The sequence below is a fragment of the Clytia hemisphaerica genome, unplaced genomic scaffold (assembly GCF_902728285.1).
Source record: "Clytia hemisphaerica strain Z4C2 unplaced genomic scaffold, Clytia hemisphaerica genome assembly, whole genome shotgun sequence".
Taxonomy (NCBI): Eukaryota; Metazoa; Cnidaria; class Hydrozoa; order Leptothecata; family Clytiidae; genus Clytia; species Clytia hemisphaerica.
Genome location: NW_027103507.1, coordinates 1,780,095 through 1,796,818, shown reverse-complemented (window position 1 = coordinate 1,796,818; position 16,724 = coordinate 1,780,095). Strand labels below are relative to the sequence as shown.

The following is a 16,724-nucleotide window of genomic DNA, read 5'->3' as shown; positions in this document are numbered from 1 at the left end:
TTGATATGATTTTTCTGTTTGCTATACTTTAATTACGTTATTTACCAAATTCTATTTCACTAGAACTAAAACATTAATGTCATTTTGCGGCCCCACTAACAAATTTAAGTCAGCCTCTTGAAAGGTTCATCAACCACTGTGCAAATTTCTAAGACTCAAACTTTAGTAGAAGTAGACATATGACCTTTTTAAGTTGAATGCTAATATTGTGCTCATCAAAAAATACTAATTTTTTCTCATATCTTGACCCCCCCCCCTTACAGTTTGGATCATTTGGCAAGTTCCTGTATGCGACCATAATAATAAAAATCATAACAGAACTCATTAAAAATTATGCATGCGTCTTTCTTTACGGTTTTTGCTTGGACCCATATAGCAAACATAGTAAGTATAAACAGACTGACAGACCTAACATGTAAAAACAGCTTCAAGATTGGAAAATCCCTTTTGTTTTTCAGGGCAAAATTACTTGAAAATGTTACCACTTTTTCAAAAACAAAAACCTCAAGGATGCCTTTAGTGGCTGAGTTATGGATAGAAACTATGAGGAGCTTGCAATCATAGGGAGAGGTGCTTATGGTACAGTCTTCAAAGCTCGAGATGTTGAAAATGACAGAACGGTTGCACTTAAACGAGTGCGAATTGTCAATAACACAGACGAGAAAGGTGTGCCTGTATCAACACTTCGTGAAATAACTTTGCTCAAGCAACTGGATAATTATTCACATCCTAATATTGTAAGGTATGCACATTTTGTTTTTTCCCATTTACGATGATGATTCTTTCACTTCATTAAAAAAGCGATATACCTTAAGTGGATCAAATTTTGCACATATTGATTTTCTCAAATTTTGGCGCAAATTTTGGCCCAAAATTTAGTTCTCTTGAAAGATCTAAAACTGAAATTTGGCTAGAACCCCTTGGAGAATGAAAAAATAGATGTAAAAGAGGCTGATTTGTGAACTTTGATCCACGTAAAAAAATTAGATTCTCAATTTGCAAAAAAGTCTACACAAAAATTAATTCGCTTTTTAAGGTACAACCTAGGCTTATAATTTCGTTTGTATACTTTTTGAATCTGATAATCAAGTATAAATTTGATGCTTTACTTATTTAAATATCTTCAATCTCTCATTCTCGGTTTAGAATGTTTGATGCATTCCAAACATATTCTGAAAATCATGGTAGTGATGGTTGTGAATCTGTTCTAACAATTGTTTTCGAGCATGTTGATCAGGATTTGTCGATGTTCCTTCAAAAATATCCAGCACCAGCTCTCCCAGAACAACTCATCAAGGTTTGTTGATACTTTCCTTGTTTACAGGAACCAATCAAGATGGATTGTTCACCAGAGTTTTACATTATTTCCTTTCCTTATACTTACGCTCTTCGGTCTTTAAAGCAGAGACAGGTGCAATGCAGATTTGTTCTTTCAATTGCATCAGTAACAGTAATTCACCTTTTTTTATAAAAACGCAAGTCCAAAAATTGGCTAAAACCTAAGAACAGATTAAGAACAATCCGAGCCTCAGAAACTGCTACGGAAGTATCAGCTGGAAAGTACTGAGTTTAAACATTTTAAGAGATTTTAAAAACCCATTCTAAGTTTCAAAGCCTAAACTCATACTCTTAGGTGCCAAATAAACGGGGGGGTTCGAATAAATGGGGGGGGGGGGGAAAAGTTTTTCAAATTAAATAAACGGGGGGACCTAATTACCGGGGGGGGGGTTGGAAAATGGACCTTTAAAAACCCTAAAAAGGGTCAAAATAGACTAAATTTGGGCTTTGTAGAGTAAAACAAGGAATTTTCCTCAATGTAGCAAGGAATTTTTTCAAAAATTATTAACGGGGGGGTCTTAATAAGATCCGGGGGGGGGGTTGAAAAAAAATCGAAAAATTAACAAGCGGGGGGGGGCCGTTTATTTGGCACCTAAGAGTAATGGAGAGACATACTGGGAGAAGAAAAAAAAATTTAAAAAAGTGGGAGAAAAGGAAATTGAAATACTGTAAGCTCTTGTACGAAATAGAAATAAAAACCGTGTGATAACTATATTTTGATGTTTGCAGGACTTAATGTACCAAATGTTGTCTGGCCTCGATTACCTACACATCAACAGATTGATTCACAGAGATATCAAGCCTCAAAATATCCTTATCACTAAAAATAAGCAAGTCAAAATAGCAGATTTTGGGCTTGCTAGGGTTTACGGGTTCTGTAAACTAATCACATCTGTGGTGAGTTCATATTTACTTTATTTATTTTTCCAATCAGTTATTCTTTTTTGGGAAACTAATTTTGTCAAATGGATTAGATGCGTGTTTTTTGCCTAAAATGAACGTTTGAACAATTGCCCTTGCAAATCTAAAAGCAAATTTCAGGCTGGAGCTAAAGAAAAAATGTGTATTAAAAGAAATGTTTTTTAAGAACCTTCTAACCATTATATTTTTTCTCCAAACTGGACATCGTTACGACCAAACGACCAAATTATGATGACGTGACAACTTATGATAAAATTTTGCTATTTACTGATGACGTTATTGCCATATGATTACTCCAAGATAGGACTCTCTCTCTCATCCTTGTTTTCATGATTATAGGTTGTGACATTATGGTACAGATCTCCCGAGCTTCTCTTGCAATGTCCTTATGCTACATTAGTCGACCTGTGGAGTGTGGGTGCTATCATGGCAGAAATGTACAATCGAAGGTATGTTAGACTAACTAATTTGTTACATCTAAAACTGTTGGAAATTTAATGGTATTTTTTGTTTCGATTGGACGGAGAATACATTATTATACTGTATAGGCGTACAAATGCCAATGGCCCTTGATAAAAATTTTAAAGACATTTTGCGACATTTCGCGAAAATCGCGTGACACCAGACAACGTTATAAGCACTAGCTTGGCATCTTCGCTAGTAACCCTGTTCTAAAAACTCCAATAAAACATATTAGGTGAGCTGGATCATTGAGAAACCAAGGTCTCCAGGAGGGTTCTTTATTACTCTTTATTAAGACTAAACTCAGTGATTTATAAATGACAATTATAAATGGCTCTTTACCATTATGTGGTTCCTTGTAAATGATTCAGTTAGGAATGCTGAATCATACTACAAAGCTGTTTTCATCGACTTTTAACGTTTTAATGATTCCTTGCCCTACCCATATTCTGGTGAAAGTATTTTCATGTCGAACCCAATTGAAGATTAGCCTGAGGAAATGTTGATCTTAACTTGAGATGAACTTAAAAAGTGAAAGTTACAGAAGTCCGTCTGTTTTTGTACATAATTTATTCGTCGGTAACAAAATGATCACAAGACTTACACGGATCTTCATGTCGCATTGTTTTTGTTATAGATTTCTAACACTCCGGCAATAAATGAAACCCGGTTTCAGTATTTTCAGACCTAAGACGATGAAAGTCCTATCGTTTTTTCTTCAGGCCTCTTTTTCCTGGCAAGAGTGACGTTGATCAACTGCAAAAAGTTATAAAGTAAGAAACAATTCTATATAACGATTCACGAAGGATAGTCTGATGGAGTTAGCCTGACAAAATGGTATGGAGATGGAATTTAAAACAAGTTTTAGTGTATTAATTTTCTGACCCTTCTCTGATAAAACTCTTACAAATTGCCCTAACCCAATCATCAATTTCAATACAGTTTTGAAACTACTTTTTTCTGTCCAATGACTGTCTGTATCTCTCTTGATCATGTTGTCAACCTTACTTCTTTCCAGTATAATCGGTGCACCTGAGCAAAAAGAATGGCCAGAAAAATCTTCCTTACCATGGAAAAACTTCATGAATTGCAAAGGGATCAATCTGCGTCACCTTGTCCCTGATATTAGCCCCGAAGGATTGGGTCTTTTAAAGGTATTGGTTGTTGATCATGTTTGAAGATCATGTTCTTCACCCGTTTCGCTCCGAAACGAAATGAACCATTCTATTGGTTAGAAGTGACGTAAGTCATGAATTTAACCAATAGATTGGCTTTATTTCTTTTCGGAGCGAAACGGAACCATAGCCTGCGAACATTGTTCATATCTAACCTAGCTAAGGTCAAGTTCAAAATACAAGAGTCGGAAGTACACGGTTCCAATATAACACCTTAATTACTCGGGCCCTCGTTTTATGTTTTTATGTTAGACTGAACGAATTTTCAAAAGCAGTCGAAATGTATTTAAATTGCTTTCTTAAAACAATTTATTGCATTTTCCAGGGTCTTTTGGTGTTTGATCCAAGCAAACGTTTTAATGCACAACAAAGTTTAGCGCATCCCTATTTTGACGATATCGATAGAGGAGATAGTCAAGACTCTGGGATCTCTTCACAAATCTTAAGCGAAGCAGAACAAATCGAAGAAGCCAAGAAGTCTATACTATCTTTATCGAGTAGTGAGACTGTGGATTCTGGAGTGAGTAGCATCCACGACTCGTCAGCACATGGTGACTATAGATCTCTCTCAAGAACAGACTCGGGTATTTGTGTATCACCTACACTTTCGAATGGAAACGTTTCGAATGCTGATCTTCACGATTGTTGCTCCACCTCTTCCTTAAACGATTGTATCAATAATCACACGTCGTATGAAGAAGCTAGAGAGTCACCAAAACGCGTTTTTCCCGCAGATAATGACGATGATAGTATTCTAAAACCCGTTCCTAATAACAATGACAATTTTGCGAAACAAGGTTCTCCCGCGGGTAAGAAACATGATAGTTTAACGAAAAATGAGAAACGCGTTTTAAACGAGGATGATGACAATGTATCCAAATCCCCTCCACGTAAATTACAGCGAAGAAATGAAAATGATTAGATAGAATTGGGTTACTCATCATTTGTGTGTATAACGTCCATTTTATCGTTTTTAGAATTTAGAAAGTATTTAAATTACCCTAGATAATGATATCTATTTATCCGCAAATTAAAAGGACCTGCCATTTTGCTCCATAGAAGTGAATGATAAACAATTTTGATTCAAAACCAAATTTATAATGCCCTTTTATAAACATTATATCTTGAATACAGTAGAAAATGGTGTCTCAATTTCTAATTTTCGGATAATAGTTATGATACGATAGATTTAAAACCACATTTACTTTAGGAATTTAATTAACACATTCGCATGGAGAGAGATTTTTGTATTTATCTATCGCTTATTTTAACATTTTTAAACTGTGTAAACATTATATTTTCCGAGCGAGGGGTAAAAGAAATCATAAACCATACATCCACTTTTGAACTTCTTTTGAGCCTTTTATTGATTGTCGCCCATTGCATAGTATGAACCGTCTCTTTGTGAGAAGGGGTGGGTAAAAGCCTCCCAAATAAACAATTAAAGGGAGGGGTACGCCTTGTTCTTTTTCAAGTTTTGTTATTTCTTTCAAATACTGGGTTCGAACTCGGGGGGGGGGGGATCCTTGGGAAAAAAGGAGTGCAGGGATGAGCCGCTGTTCAGGGTACCTTTTTTCACTTCAATGGTCCCAAAAACACCAAAGTAGGAAAATCACCCCCTCGTAGGGTACCTTTTTGGGGGAATTCGGAAAAATATGAAATTGCTCAGAGAAAATTGGAGATTTTAGTCCCATCCAGGGTTTAAAAAAAAAAGCGGAGTCCCGCGCATGATCCATCTTTCGAACGTCACACCCCCGTCGGCCGGCAAAGGTAGTACCCCTCCCCCCGGGTTCGGATTTGTAGTCATAAAGGAGGGGTAAAGACAGTTTTGTTCATTATGTTAGTTCTTCCTCAGAACTGCCTTAATTCTCGTTTTCCTGAAGCAAAAGTTATAAAGAATTATTTGAAATATTCATGTAAAAATAAAAGTCGCAAGAAAAACTCGTTAATGTGTTCTCTAAATATTTAAAGTTATCTCAAGACAGATCATCCATTTTGGCAGTTGCCAGCTCTTTAAGCGATGTGGCGAATTTGATGATTTGAGTTGACAGCCGTTGAGCCAAACCATACCAAGAGAAAATACGAAATACATTCTTCATTGGGTCGATGTCGGGAGAAATCAGGATTTTGTCTGTTACAAAGGCGGTATTGAAAATCCCTAACTCATTCGGAGCTTTAAAAACTCTTTGACATTTCCCCACCGCCCACAGGGGCGTTTAGTTTTTGCAAAAGAAAGACCCGAATACAAATAAGATTTTCGAGTTCATTTATGGGAGGTTTTATTGATTCGGGGGTCTGCAATTTGTTTTTGAGTACAATACGTAATGTTTCACCACCACAGAATCGCAGAAAAAAATCGATTTCATCAAGCAAAACTCGTGGACCTTTTACAGAAGAAAACAGAACGGTTTTGTAGAAATTCGTTTTAAACTATGGTAAATTTTACTTGCATTACTTGTCATGTTTTATTTCAAAATGCTGACTTTCAACGTGACCATTACAAGACAGACTGGCATCGTTACAACTTGAAGAGAAAGATTGTAGAACTTCAGCCAGTAACGGAAGATGATTTCGATAAGAAAGTTGCATTTCAAACAAAGAAGAAAGATGAGAAACTCTCAGGGGGAAGAACAGCAACAGAATGCCAAGCTTGTAATAAAAAATTTTCATCAGAAAAAGCATATGATAACCATGTGAAGTCAAAGAAACATAGAGAGCAAGAAGCCAAACAGGCTAAAAATGGTAGTCAAGAAATAAAAGGTATAAGTCATAAGTTTTTTTTTCATTTGGTTGGCAACAATGTCATCCCTCAGGAAGCAAGTCAAATTTTTCAACCTGCAGACCTAGACGGGATAGGTTATTTCAGCTAGGGTTATAGGGTTCACATTGCGTCAATCCATTCAGCTGACGCACGTTTATGTGTCCAACTAACGCCAAAGATCTTCTGCGTACAACTGAAATGTTTTTGGCGCATTGGCGTAAGGGTACTTACAAAAATTGTTTGATTTTCAGTTGGCGTAAAGTAATAATTCCAGCTCGACGTGAATGACTCCACAATTCATCGATCTTTAGCTTTCATTTGGCTAAATTAGCTTTTGCTCGCTTACACTTGCATCAATTTATTAATCATGTAGGCGCATGCGCCTCTTTTCCCATCTTGCACCCTTATTAAAAAATTGAATGTTGGTTCAAAAGAAATTTTGCTTGGCTTGAGGCTTGCTGTACGGAAAAATATCATTGGCTCGAGATTTCGTGGAATCCATATTGGGTCTTGATTTGGAAAAACCCAGACCCGATCAATCGAACTTGTTGAACCAATCGAACAGTCGAACTAATCGAACTCCATCGAACGATTAAAGTTCGATTAAAAAAATTAATCGAACCTAATCGAACACTCACAATTTTTGAAGCAATACCGTGAGAGGTCCTAAAGCCGACAGCCCAGCCTAAAACCGATGGGGTCTTTCAAAGATACAAACTGAAATAAAAACAAACCTTTCGCTGTGACGCAACGAAGATACCAAAGTGTCAACTAAACTGAGAGATTTGATACACTGAACCAATTGAACCAAATAACAATAATTGCTTCTTATAACAAAACATATTTTTTATTGCAATATGCACAACGTCATAAATGACAACAGTAGTAACAGCATCATAAAAAGTAATGAGATGTTTTGATTTTCCAAAGCACACGAAAATATAAAAGAGGTCTGTGTACGAGCGTGCTCATTTTGAAACGTTACGTAATCAAGCCTGGTTTCTATTACTTTACACTGGCACTTGGCTCGATTGCGGGGCCGCGACTTTGTGTAAGGATACATATAGACGACGTATATTACATTATATTATATATTACATGATAAGAATACAAATAGACAACGTATATTACAATTATTATGTATTACATAACACCTTGCTCCTATTCTAGTAAGATAATATATGTCGTCAAACAGTACACTTAAATGAGGAGCTATCCGATTGCGGGCCTTCCGTAAATAAACATCCGGACTTATAGGTGGTAAAGAGGGCGTTGATAGTTGCCGCCTCATTGATTCAATGTTTGTTATTCAAATTAGTGCTACCACATCCGCCCTTTTTTCAACTTCGTTCCATTTTTACAATTTAGTCTGTTTGTTTCTTGATGGAAACCAGTCCAAGTTGTTTCGTATTTTTCCCGCACAAGTCACTTTTATTACAAAACTGTTATCGTTTTAAACATGAGCAACTGATCCAGAATAAAAGGTAATTATTTTTACAACTCGCACTTTTTAATTACATTAATTGACATCTTGACATTACAGCTATCTTGTTAGATGTTTTGTTTCGAGAGTTCTAGCAATAGTTTATTGTTCAACTTGGAGAGGGAATGTTTGTAAACATAGAATTTTTTTTCATAACAGTTATTTGGGGGGTCGGAATTAGGCTGGGCTGTCGGCTTTAGGACCTCACGGTAGCAGTTCGATTAGTTCGGTCAGTAAAAAGTTCAATTAGTTCGATGATATTAAATCCTCATATCTTCCCTCGTTTGCAAAAACTTTGTCCTGGCACGCGATTGCCATTTCGACAGTTCCCGGACTTAACAGCTTGACGTTTATTGTACCCGGATATTTGTCTATCCGGAATAAAGTCCGTAGCCCCTCTGTTGCGATTTTGTGCGCGGCAGAAGTGGCGGAATACTACGCCCCAACAAACCGCCTCTGGCGCTAATAGGATACATAAAAAGTGTGTAACCCATTATCGGAAGTAAATTTCCCGACTTATATTCCGAATTTGGCTTTGAAAAGAAGCTAATATACGGTGGCGGAGCAGCACAAACTTGTCGAACAAAATTGGTTTATCGAACTGATCGAACCAAAACCCATTGATCGAACTTAATCGAACACTCACAATCTTTTAAAAAATCTTAGAGTTCGATTAATTTTTTTAATCGAACTTTAATCGTTCGATGGAGTTCGATTAGTTCGATTGTTCGATTAGTTCAACAAGTTCGATTGATCGGGTCTGGAAAAACATATGTGTCAATGTTCAATCGAAGAAATAAGTTCTCACCAATGTCTAAACTTTTGACTATATCTAAAGAATTAGGAAACCTTTTTAAGATCCGTAAAAAGCTCGCTACTTCCAAATAGTTGTAGAATAAACCCTGAGAAAACCAACACAATTGATAAGATAATTAATCTTTAAATAAAGATTGAAGATGAAAATTCACAAAGAGAAAGCAAACCTTAAGTAAAGAAATTGCCTTTTCGACACATTTTTACATGAAAAATAGAAAAACTTTTGGATATTTGAGTACCCCAAACTTTTTAGAATCTTTTAGTACACATAGCAAAAGAAAAAGAAACAATTAAAATCTTTAAATCAGCTGAATTTTATCCATAATCCATATACATTGAAAAAACGTCCTTCCGCCATTTTATTTTTCAACAATGTGACAAATAAATTTCCAACATCCAATTAAATGCCTGTTTTGTATCACGTTGTAGAAAAAAAGTCATGTGACATCAATTTCCGTAGAATGGCTGTTCCGTTATATTTATAAGGATAAGAATACAAAGATTCAACCAGGGGGTTATAATCTTGGGCTTGGCGAGGCTCAGCTTTTAGGGCAATGTTTTTGTTTTTTTCTGAAGCACATAAGATAGAGGAAGACCTATTTAAGGGGGAAGTTAGGGGAACAATTCTATCAAAAGTTATTGGCAAAGAAAGTCATTTTTGAGGTGGAAATTTTATTGTAGTACCCCCGTCTTATCCAGGTTTGACAACCAGTAGTCAAGTACATCAGAAACATACTGGAATGTTTCCAGATGGACAGGATAATTATCCACAAAGCACCAGCAAGAACAAAAGTTGAATTTGGCTGAAAATGGCTGAAATTTGACTTGACTACGGGTTTTAGGGAAATTAGGTCATTTAAATACTGCTAAAAAAATTTGAAAATGGAAACTCAATGGCCACCAAATTAAAAGACAGTCTATTTTGGAGTGATAAAAGCGATAACAGAGTGTCTACAGGGTATATTGAAACCTTAAATCTGGAGCAACCAACTTTGAAATGTAATAGGGCTGGATTAGAATTTTCGCAATTTCTTGCTCCCTTCACTCGCAATTATGATTTTACTATAATCCTTTAAGTCCTTCGAAAACCTCATTTTAACACTTTATATGTTGAATAGAATACTCAAAAACAACCCCAAACTGTTGAAAACTAAAAAAATTTCGCAGAAAATTTGCGAAACCTTTGGAATAGTACAAAAAATTTCAGTTCAACATCTTAGAATATTATAGCCTTTATTTAATAAGTGCAGTGAATGAAGGGAACACCCTAAAAACATGCAAACTAAAGGGCGCCAAATTTACTTTTTAGTTAATAAAAATTGACAAGAATAAGATGGAAACAAATAAAGTAAGAAATATGAAAAAGCACTTCCGGTTCTGAGTTATTTTGATTTGAAATTTTTATATAAACAATAGAATTACATGGAAACAAGGCCGGGCCAGTCATAAAAATTGATAGAAAAAAGCTTTTGAGCTCACATTTTCAGCATGCACTGGAATACAAATATATAGTTTTCAATATGGTTTGAAGACCTTCAAAAAATACCAAACAATTCGGGAAAGTTGTATAGGGATAGACTTGGGAGGCAACTGTGGAAAGTTGGGGTTGTAGTGCCCCCTATTACAAGTAAAATAATTTTGTAAAAACAGCTTTTTGGTATTTTTTTCTCTTTTAGCCGGAAAACTGCGAATTCTAAGGTGTAAAAAAGCAAAATGGCACCAAAATTAGTAACCAGCGGCGCTATGTGTTTTGGTGCCCTCATCAAAAATCAACTGCGGCTGGGGGAAGAGGGGCGGGTAGTTTCCATCTCCTTGTCCCTCCTGTCACTTTGCTACTCTAATGCTTAATTTATCTTTTGCGTCAACAAAGAAGATTTCTTACTTATTTCCCAAACACATTTTTGCCATTTGGTTAACTTAAAACGCCTTAATGCACCTACAAACATTATAAAAGTTAAGCTATTAGAGAACTTCTTAAAAAAAGTCCTTTGAATAAAGAAACCCATTCTTTGATTCAAACAAGCTTCTGTTTTACCATTAGATTTCCATGCAAATCCTGAAATATTGTTCAAAAAAGAGCCTAATCCCGCGATCCCGTTACTTTAGATGCCCCCCTACTCTTCTACGAAAAATGAATTTCTTTTTCTTGTTTTGATCTTACATTGGTTTTTATTTTGAAAAGATTTTTTTTTGTGATTCATCAAGTTTAAACGATTCCCAAGCATCTTTTATATGTAGATCATAGATTTTATCCTCTATTAGCCCTGCTATGGAACATCTGTATGAGAGAACAGTAATTGAAGTGGCATTTACAATGGGAGCATTCATTAGCGTTTCAAAAGTGTTTCTTTTTTTCTAAACTGAGATGTATGCCCATTCTGGCTAAGGCGGTTATTTTCAAACTAAAGTCTGTCCAGAATTGGCAGTGGAAACAAGAATGCCTGTTACTTTTGATAGTCAAATATAATTATGAAAATTTTTTTTGCTTCTTTTAGAGAATCAAAAGCGCTATATTTGAATGTATTTTTGGTTGAAAAATTCGCGATTTTTAGCGGTTTAATTTGCGATTGTAAAAATTGAGCTTTTTTTCTACTTATGCTATAACGTTCATTTTTACACCAGTGGTAGTTCAACCTTAGGTCAAGAAGTTTGATAAATTTCAAGGTAAACAAAAGAGTCCTTCGGAAGATATGGGACCCGAAATACCCCTTGGTAGCACTTTTCTGTGAAATATCAAATCTCCAACTTATTACTAAAAGCGGGGGTTATGTTATCTTTTTTGAACAGTGCAATTAAAAGTTGGAAAGTGTTAAGTGTTGGTGCGTTGGTATTATTGGTATCATTGATTATTTCGAAACGAAGTGAAATCATATGCAGTATAATTATATGGTTGATTACATTTAGCTTAGATTTGTAAAGGACGAGCGGGGCGATAAATCCGTAATAGCCCCGCTTTTTTGTAATCGCCCTGATGTAAACCAAAATTTCTATTGGTTGAAAGAAAAGTATCGTACGATATTTTGATTGGTTAACAAAATATCGTACGAAATTTTTAAGCCAATCAAAATAAGAGTGTCAGTCGGATGTTTTTTTATAGTCTCGAATGTTTTTATAAGTTTCGAAAAGAATACCGAGTGTTGAGTGTTCTTTAATTCTTTTTTTGACCATATAATTAACGAGGAATAACATGGTATTCTCGGGTGATTTCGGATTAATAATCCCTCGTTTCATTGAAAACACTTCAAAATAGCCCTCACTACGTTCTGGCTATTTTGAAATGTTTTCAATGAACCTCGGGGTTATTAATCCCAAATCACCCTCTAAACCATGTTATTACTAGTACTAATTGTTTTTATTGAAAGGATAAGCATAAACTTATATTGCCTTTGTTATTTTTAAGTCATTAAAGAACTTTGCTAATTCCCAAAACACTAAACACAGTTTGGCTATGAGGTCATTAAAGAGATTGTAAAATGTGTTATGATCGAAAAACTGTTTCATCAATCATATCACTACCCCCGTTTTGAGTAATAAGTTGGAGATTTGATATTTCACAGAAAAGTGCTACCAAGGGGTGTTTCGGGTCCCATATCTTCTGAAGGACTTTTCTGTTCGCCTTGAAATTTAACAAACTTCTTGACCTAAGGTTGAACTACCACTGGTGTAAAAATGAACGTTATAGCATAAGTAGAAAAAAAGCTCAATTTTTACAATCGCAAATTAAACCGCTAAAAATCGCGAATTTTTCAACCAAAAATACATTCAAATATAGCGCTTTTGATTCTCTAAAACAAGAAAAAAAAATTTTCATAATTATATTTGACTATCAAAAGTTACAGGCATTCTTGTCTCCACTGCCAATTATATCTGGACAGACTTTAGATTTTCAAGCGTCAAGAGATTATCGAAGGTTTCTCCAAGAATCTTTGACGTTTTGGTATTGAAAACAGTTTCTTCTCAGAATCGTCAATGACTATTAATTAACTATTAACTGATATTTGTCAGCATTGCCAACTATTTGATCTTTAAAAGCCATGTATAGATTTTTTCTGCTACAAAGCTTAGTTTAGAGAGACTCTGTTAATGGTTTTGTTTTCAAATACGAGTGATATCGTTTGCTTACTCATCAGTTTTAATTTACAAGCTTTCTGATATTGAATAGACCTTTTCATAAGTTACGTCACGAACATCACTTGCCTCGTATTCAAACAATTACCATGGTGGATTATATCCCTCTAGACTTTAAATGATTTTTTTTATGAATAGAAAGTAGTTTTAATAAAATCCGCTGGGAGTTAATCACCTTGGCAATAATTTCAAAACGAGGCAAGTGATGTTCGTGACGTAATTTTTGAAAAGGCCTATTGAAACGGATGTGGAGCAAGATTGGTCAGAAAGATGAAAAGAAAAACATTTTTTTGCTAATATCAACACAATATAAAAATAGGCAGACACTTTCCTGATATGAAACATATGAAACGGGAACACTCGTGTAAAAATAAAACCTTTAAGCAAACTTCGAGTCTATGGTATCTTTAAGTCGATTTTTCGAAGATTTTGGAGCAACTGGCTCTGCAATGAAATTCATTTTTCAACAACATATATAATTTATCGTTCGTATGGTAACAACTTGTTTATTCACTTTTCTAGATGACAAAAAGAGCAAGAAAGACGAACGAAAACCATGCGTCAAACCTAAACGTGGATATATGCCGCCCATGGAAGATACCGATGACGTTATAGATGATGATTCTGACGAATGGGAAGATGTTGAAGATGACGTCATTAGCGGTGGTGACGTGGAAACGGATGACGAAGAATCGGAAGCTATCCCACAATCCAACTGTCTGTTTTGTCCACACGAGAGCATTTCCGTAGAAGATAATATGCGACACATGTCCAAATCGCATAGTTTCTTTATGCCCGATTTAAACTTTATTACGGATCTGGAAGGCTTTTTAATCTACCTTGGTGCTAAAGTCGGTGATGGGAAAATCTGTTTGCTTTGTAATAACCGAAGCAGACAATTCCGTACTATTCAAGCATGTCAAGAGCATATGGTTGATAAGGGTCACTGCATGCTTGACTATCAAGGAGATTCTATGTTGGAGTACGCCGATTTTTATGATTTCTCGAGCAGTTATCCTGATCATAACGAAAACATGGATGTGGATAGTGAGTTATCCACCAATGATGGCTCAATGACTGTCGATCCACACACTCTGGAGTTAGTACTACCAAATGGTGTAAGAGTCGGCCATCGTGCATTGAGAAGATACTACAATCAAAATACGGTGGCAGAGATGTTCCAAACAAAGAATCGTGCTATGATTACTGGTGTTAATACGCAATATAAAGCTCTGGGACTTTCTGGTGCTACGCTAACCGTAGCTATCAGAAAGAAGATTGTAGCCAGGAAGTTTGAGATTCGTCATCGAGCAGATCAACGTATGAGAATAGGGATGAAGGGAAATAGTGTTCTTCAAACACATTTCAGGAAGCAAGTGATGAACTGTGGTTAATTTTTATGCTTGATCATCGTTGGTGTTGGCTAAGATTAATTTTGTTAACATCCAATTTTCATAACTACACTCCTTTTGATTTACTATTTTTTTTTTAAATCATTTATTATACTTAATTTTGTTTGGTAATAATCGGCAGGGTGTCTCTTAAATATGTGATATTTTCACTTTGGGGTTTTTGGTTGATTTAAGTCAGCTATAGCATTAAGTTTATATGCTTTTATTCATGCACTTTCAGAGATTGCCCTTCTTTAATAAAATAAGTAGATATATCTAGACCGTGCCTGCCCCTTTTTTCAATAGTCGGAGGCTATTTTCCATGCGAAATCTTCTACTTATTCTTGTCTTTCACCGGTATCGGGATGTTTAAAGCAATTAGAGAGATTGATGGGACGAAGGGGGGGGGTTGTATCTTTTCAACTTCTATCTACCATCTAATAATTCTATTTAAGGCTTTTCATGAATTATTTTGAAAGCAACGCCTGTCTCGTTTTGAAACCATTACCAAGTAAATTAACTTGAATCAAGTGTTACTTTTAATAACAGAGCAAAAACCATAGTAATATTTTGAGAACGAGGTAATTTTCGCTCGTGACGTAATTTATAGACAGATCTATTAAGAATACCTTACCTTCATTGACTTGGATTGGAAATGAAGCCACTTATTTCCCATCCAAAACTACCGTGGCTGATATGGGCAACCCTACCCTTATCTTAGATGGGCGGACAATGTTAGGCGGCCGCCTATCATCTCGGGCGGCCGCCTGACTAGGGTGGGCGGCCGCCTGTTTCTAGAGGTTGGTCATGAAATTAACATTCTGGTCTGTATTTTATTTGATGTTACTTAGGCGGCCGCCTATCTTTGATTTTAACTTAGGCGGCCGCCCAAGTTAAGATAGAGTTAGGCGGCCGCCTAAGAAGTTGGGCGGCCGCCATATTAACTCAGGCGGCCGCCTATCTTGACTTGGGCGGCCGCCTATCTAAGATAAGGGTAGGGTTGCCCATATCAGCCACGGTACAAAACCCATGACCCGCCAGGTTTTCACACAAACGCCAGATTGATAGTAAAATTTATCGTCAGATTTCGGAACACAAACTGCTTAAAAACAAAGAAAGGACTAGATTCAATCTGTCATTCCATATGCGGCGCAAATCATAAGGCTCGACTTTTTCTTGCTTGAGAAAGGGTAAAGGTTCCTCTCTAGCCCCTTCGGAGCTTTAAACTCATTGTTTACCTCAAGTATCAGAAGAAAGTCTGTCATTTTTCCAAATAGTGGCGTACACCTTTGAATATTTAAAGGGTTGAAAGTACTAATCGGCATATCGTCCATGAGGATTGGTTAGCCCCTTTGAGATTTTGAATAAAAGCTTTGTTGCCTTCATTCCCTTTCCTTAGGTTAGGAAAAAATGTCTTCAAAGTCTCCGAAATTTCGAAATTTCGAAATATTATAACCGAAAATTCAAATAATCCGTTAAAGAATTGGGCTTGAGAGTGAACAAATTCTTTTGAAGACATTACAATTTGAAGCTTCAGAAAGTAAGATAGGATTTTGAGAAATTTTGAGGGACTGCGAATTAGAGCTGATTATGGCCAATCTGACGTTATAGAAAAAACTACTCATCCCCAAAGTGATTTGTTAAAAATTGACGGTTTTTCTTCAAAGAATACATGAATTTGTAAAATCTAAAATTATTTCAGGTAAAGTCAATTTTCTCTAAAGCATAACAGGTTTTACAGGATTTCAAATGGCCTTATATTTTTCTTTGACCGAGTTAAAGACTTGTTGTGGTATACTTTTTTTGCTCGGAATTACGATGATAACAAAATTCGTAAATTTTTATCATCGAATTTCAAGCTGAAGGCTAGAAGCGAATGTTCAACCTTTCCAAGGCAAGCAAAAGTGGCGTCTTTAAGGTTTTAGCCATTTTTTTTGGGTCAAATTTCGGATTTAAAGTTACTTTATTAGATTGATCTTTAAAGAGACAGTTATCTTTACGGGAAAGAAAGGACTGTATTTGATTATTCCGAAAACTTAGCATGTTTTGATTTTCAAAAAATAATTTTATATGGGGCCCCTTACCTCTAAAACATCGGAAAACCAGCGTGAAACAATCATGTTTTCAAGCTTATGCATCTCTGTGCTATGCTGTTATCTTTCCTTTTTCGTCCGAAAATTTTCATTTTCATTCAGCATGTTTCCGACTACCTTTTAGTTGGCAGTTTAGTAGTTTCTATTTTTTTGAGG

At 35.8% G+C, this 16,724-nt stretch overlaps 2 protein-coding genes across 2 annotated transcripts; both read left to right on the top strand.

The window, feature by feature from the left end:
* Positions 1 to 452: 452 nt before the first annotated feature.
* On the top strand, positions 453 to 5,230 carry LOC136798952 (cyclin-dependent kinase 6-like). Its single transcript, XM_067055628.1, has 7 exons — positions 453 to 742; positions 1,147 to 1,297; positions 2,068 to 2,235; positions 2,599 to 2,708; positions 3,444 to 3,494; positions 3,740 to 3,875; positions 4,222 to 5,230. The coding sequence occupies exons 1-7, from the start codon at positions 531 to 533 to the stop codon at positions 4,816 to 4,818; spliced, it is 1,425 nt and encodes a 474-aa protein (XP_066911729.1). The 5' UTR covers positions 453 to 530; the 3' UTR covers positions 4,819 to 5,230.
* A 1,011-nt stretch (positions 5,231 to 6,241) lies between these two features.
* LOC136798951 (cytoplasmic 60S subunit biogenesis factor ZNF622-like) lies at positions 6,242 to 14,630 on the top strand. Its single transcript, XM_067055627.1, has 2 exons — positions 6,242 to 6,656; positions 13,607 to 14,630. The coding sequence occupies exons 1-2, from the start codon at positions 6,329 to 6,331 to the stop codon at positions 14,476 to 14,478; spliced, it is 1,200 nt and encodes a 399-aa protein (XP_066911728.1). The 5' UTR covers positions 6,242 to 6,328; the 3' UTR covers positions 14,479 to 14,630.
* Positions 14,631 to 16,724: the final 2,094 nt, after the last annotated feature.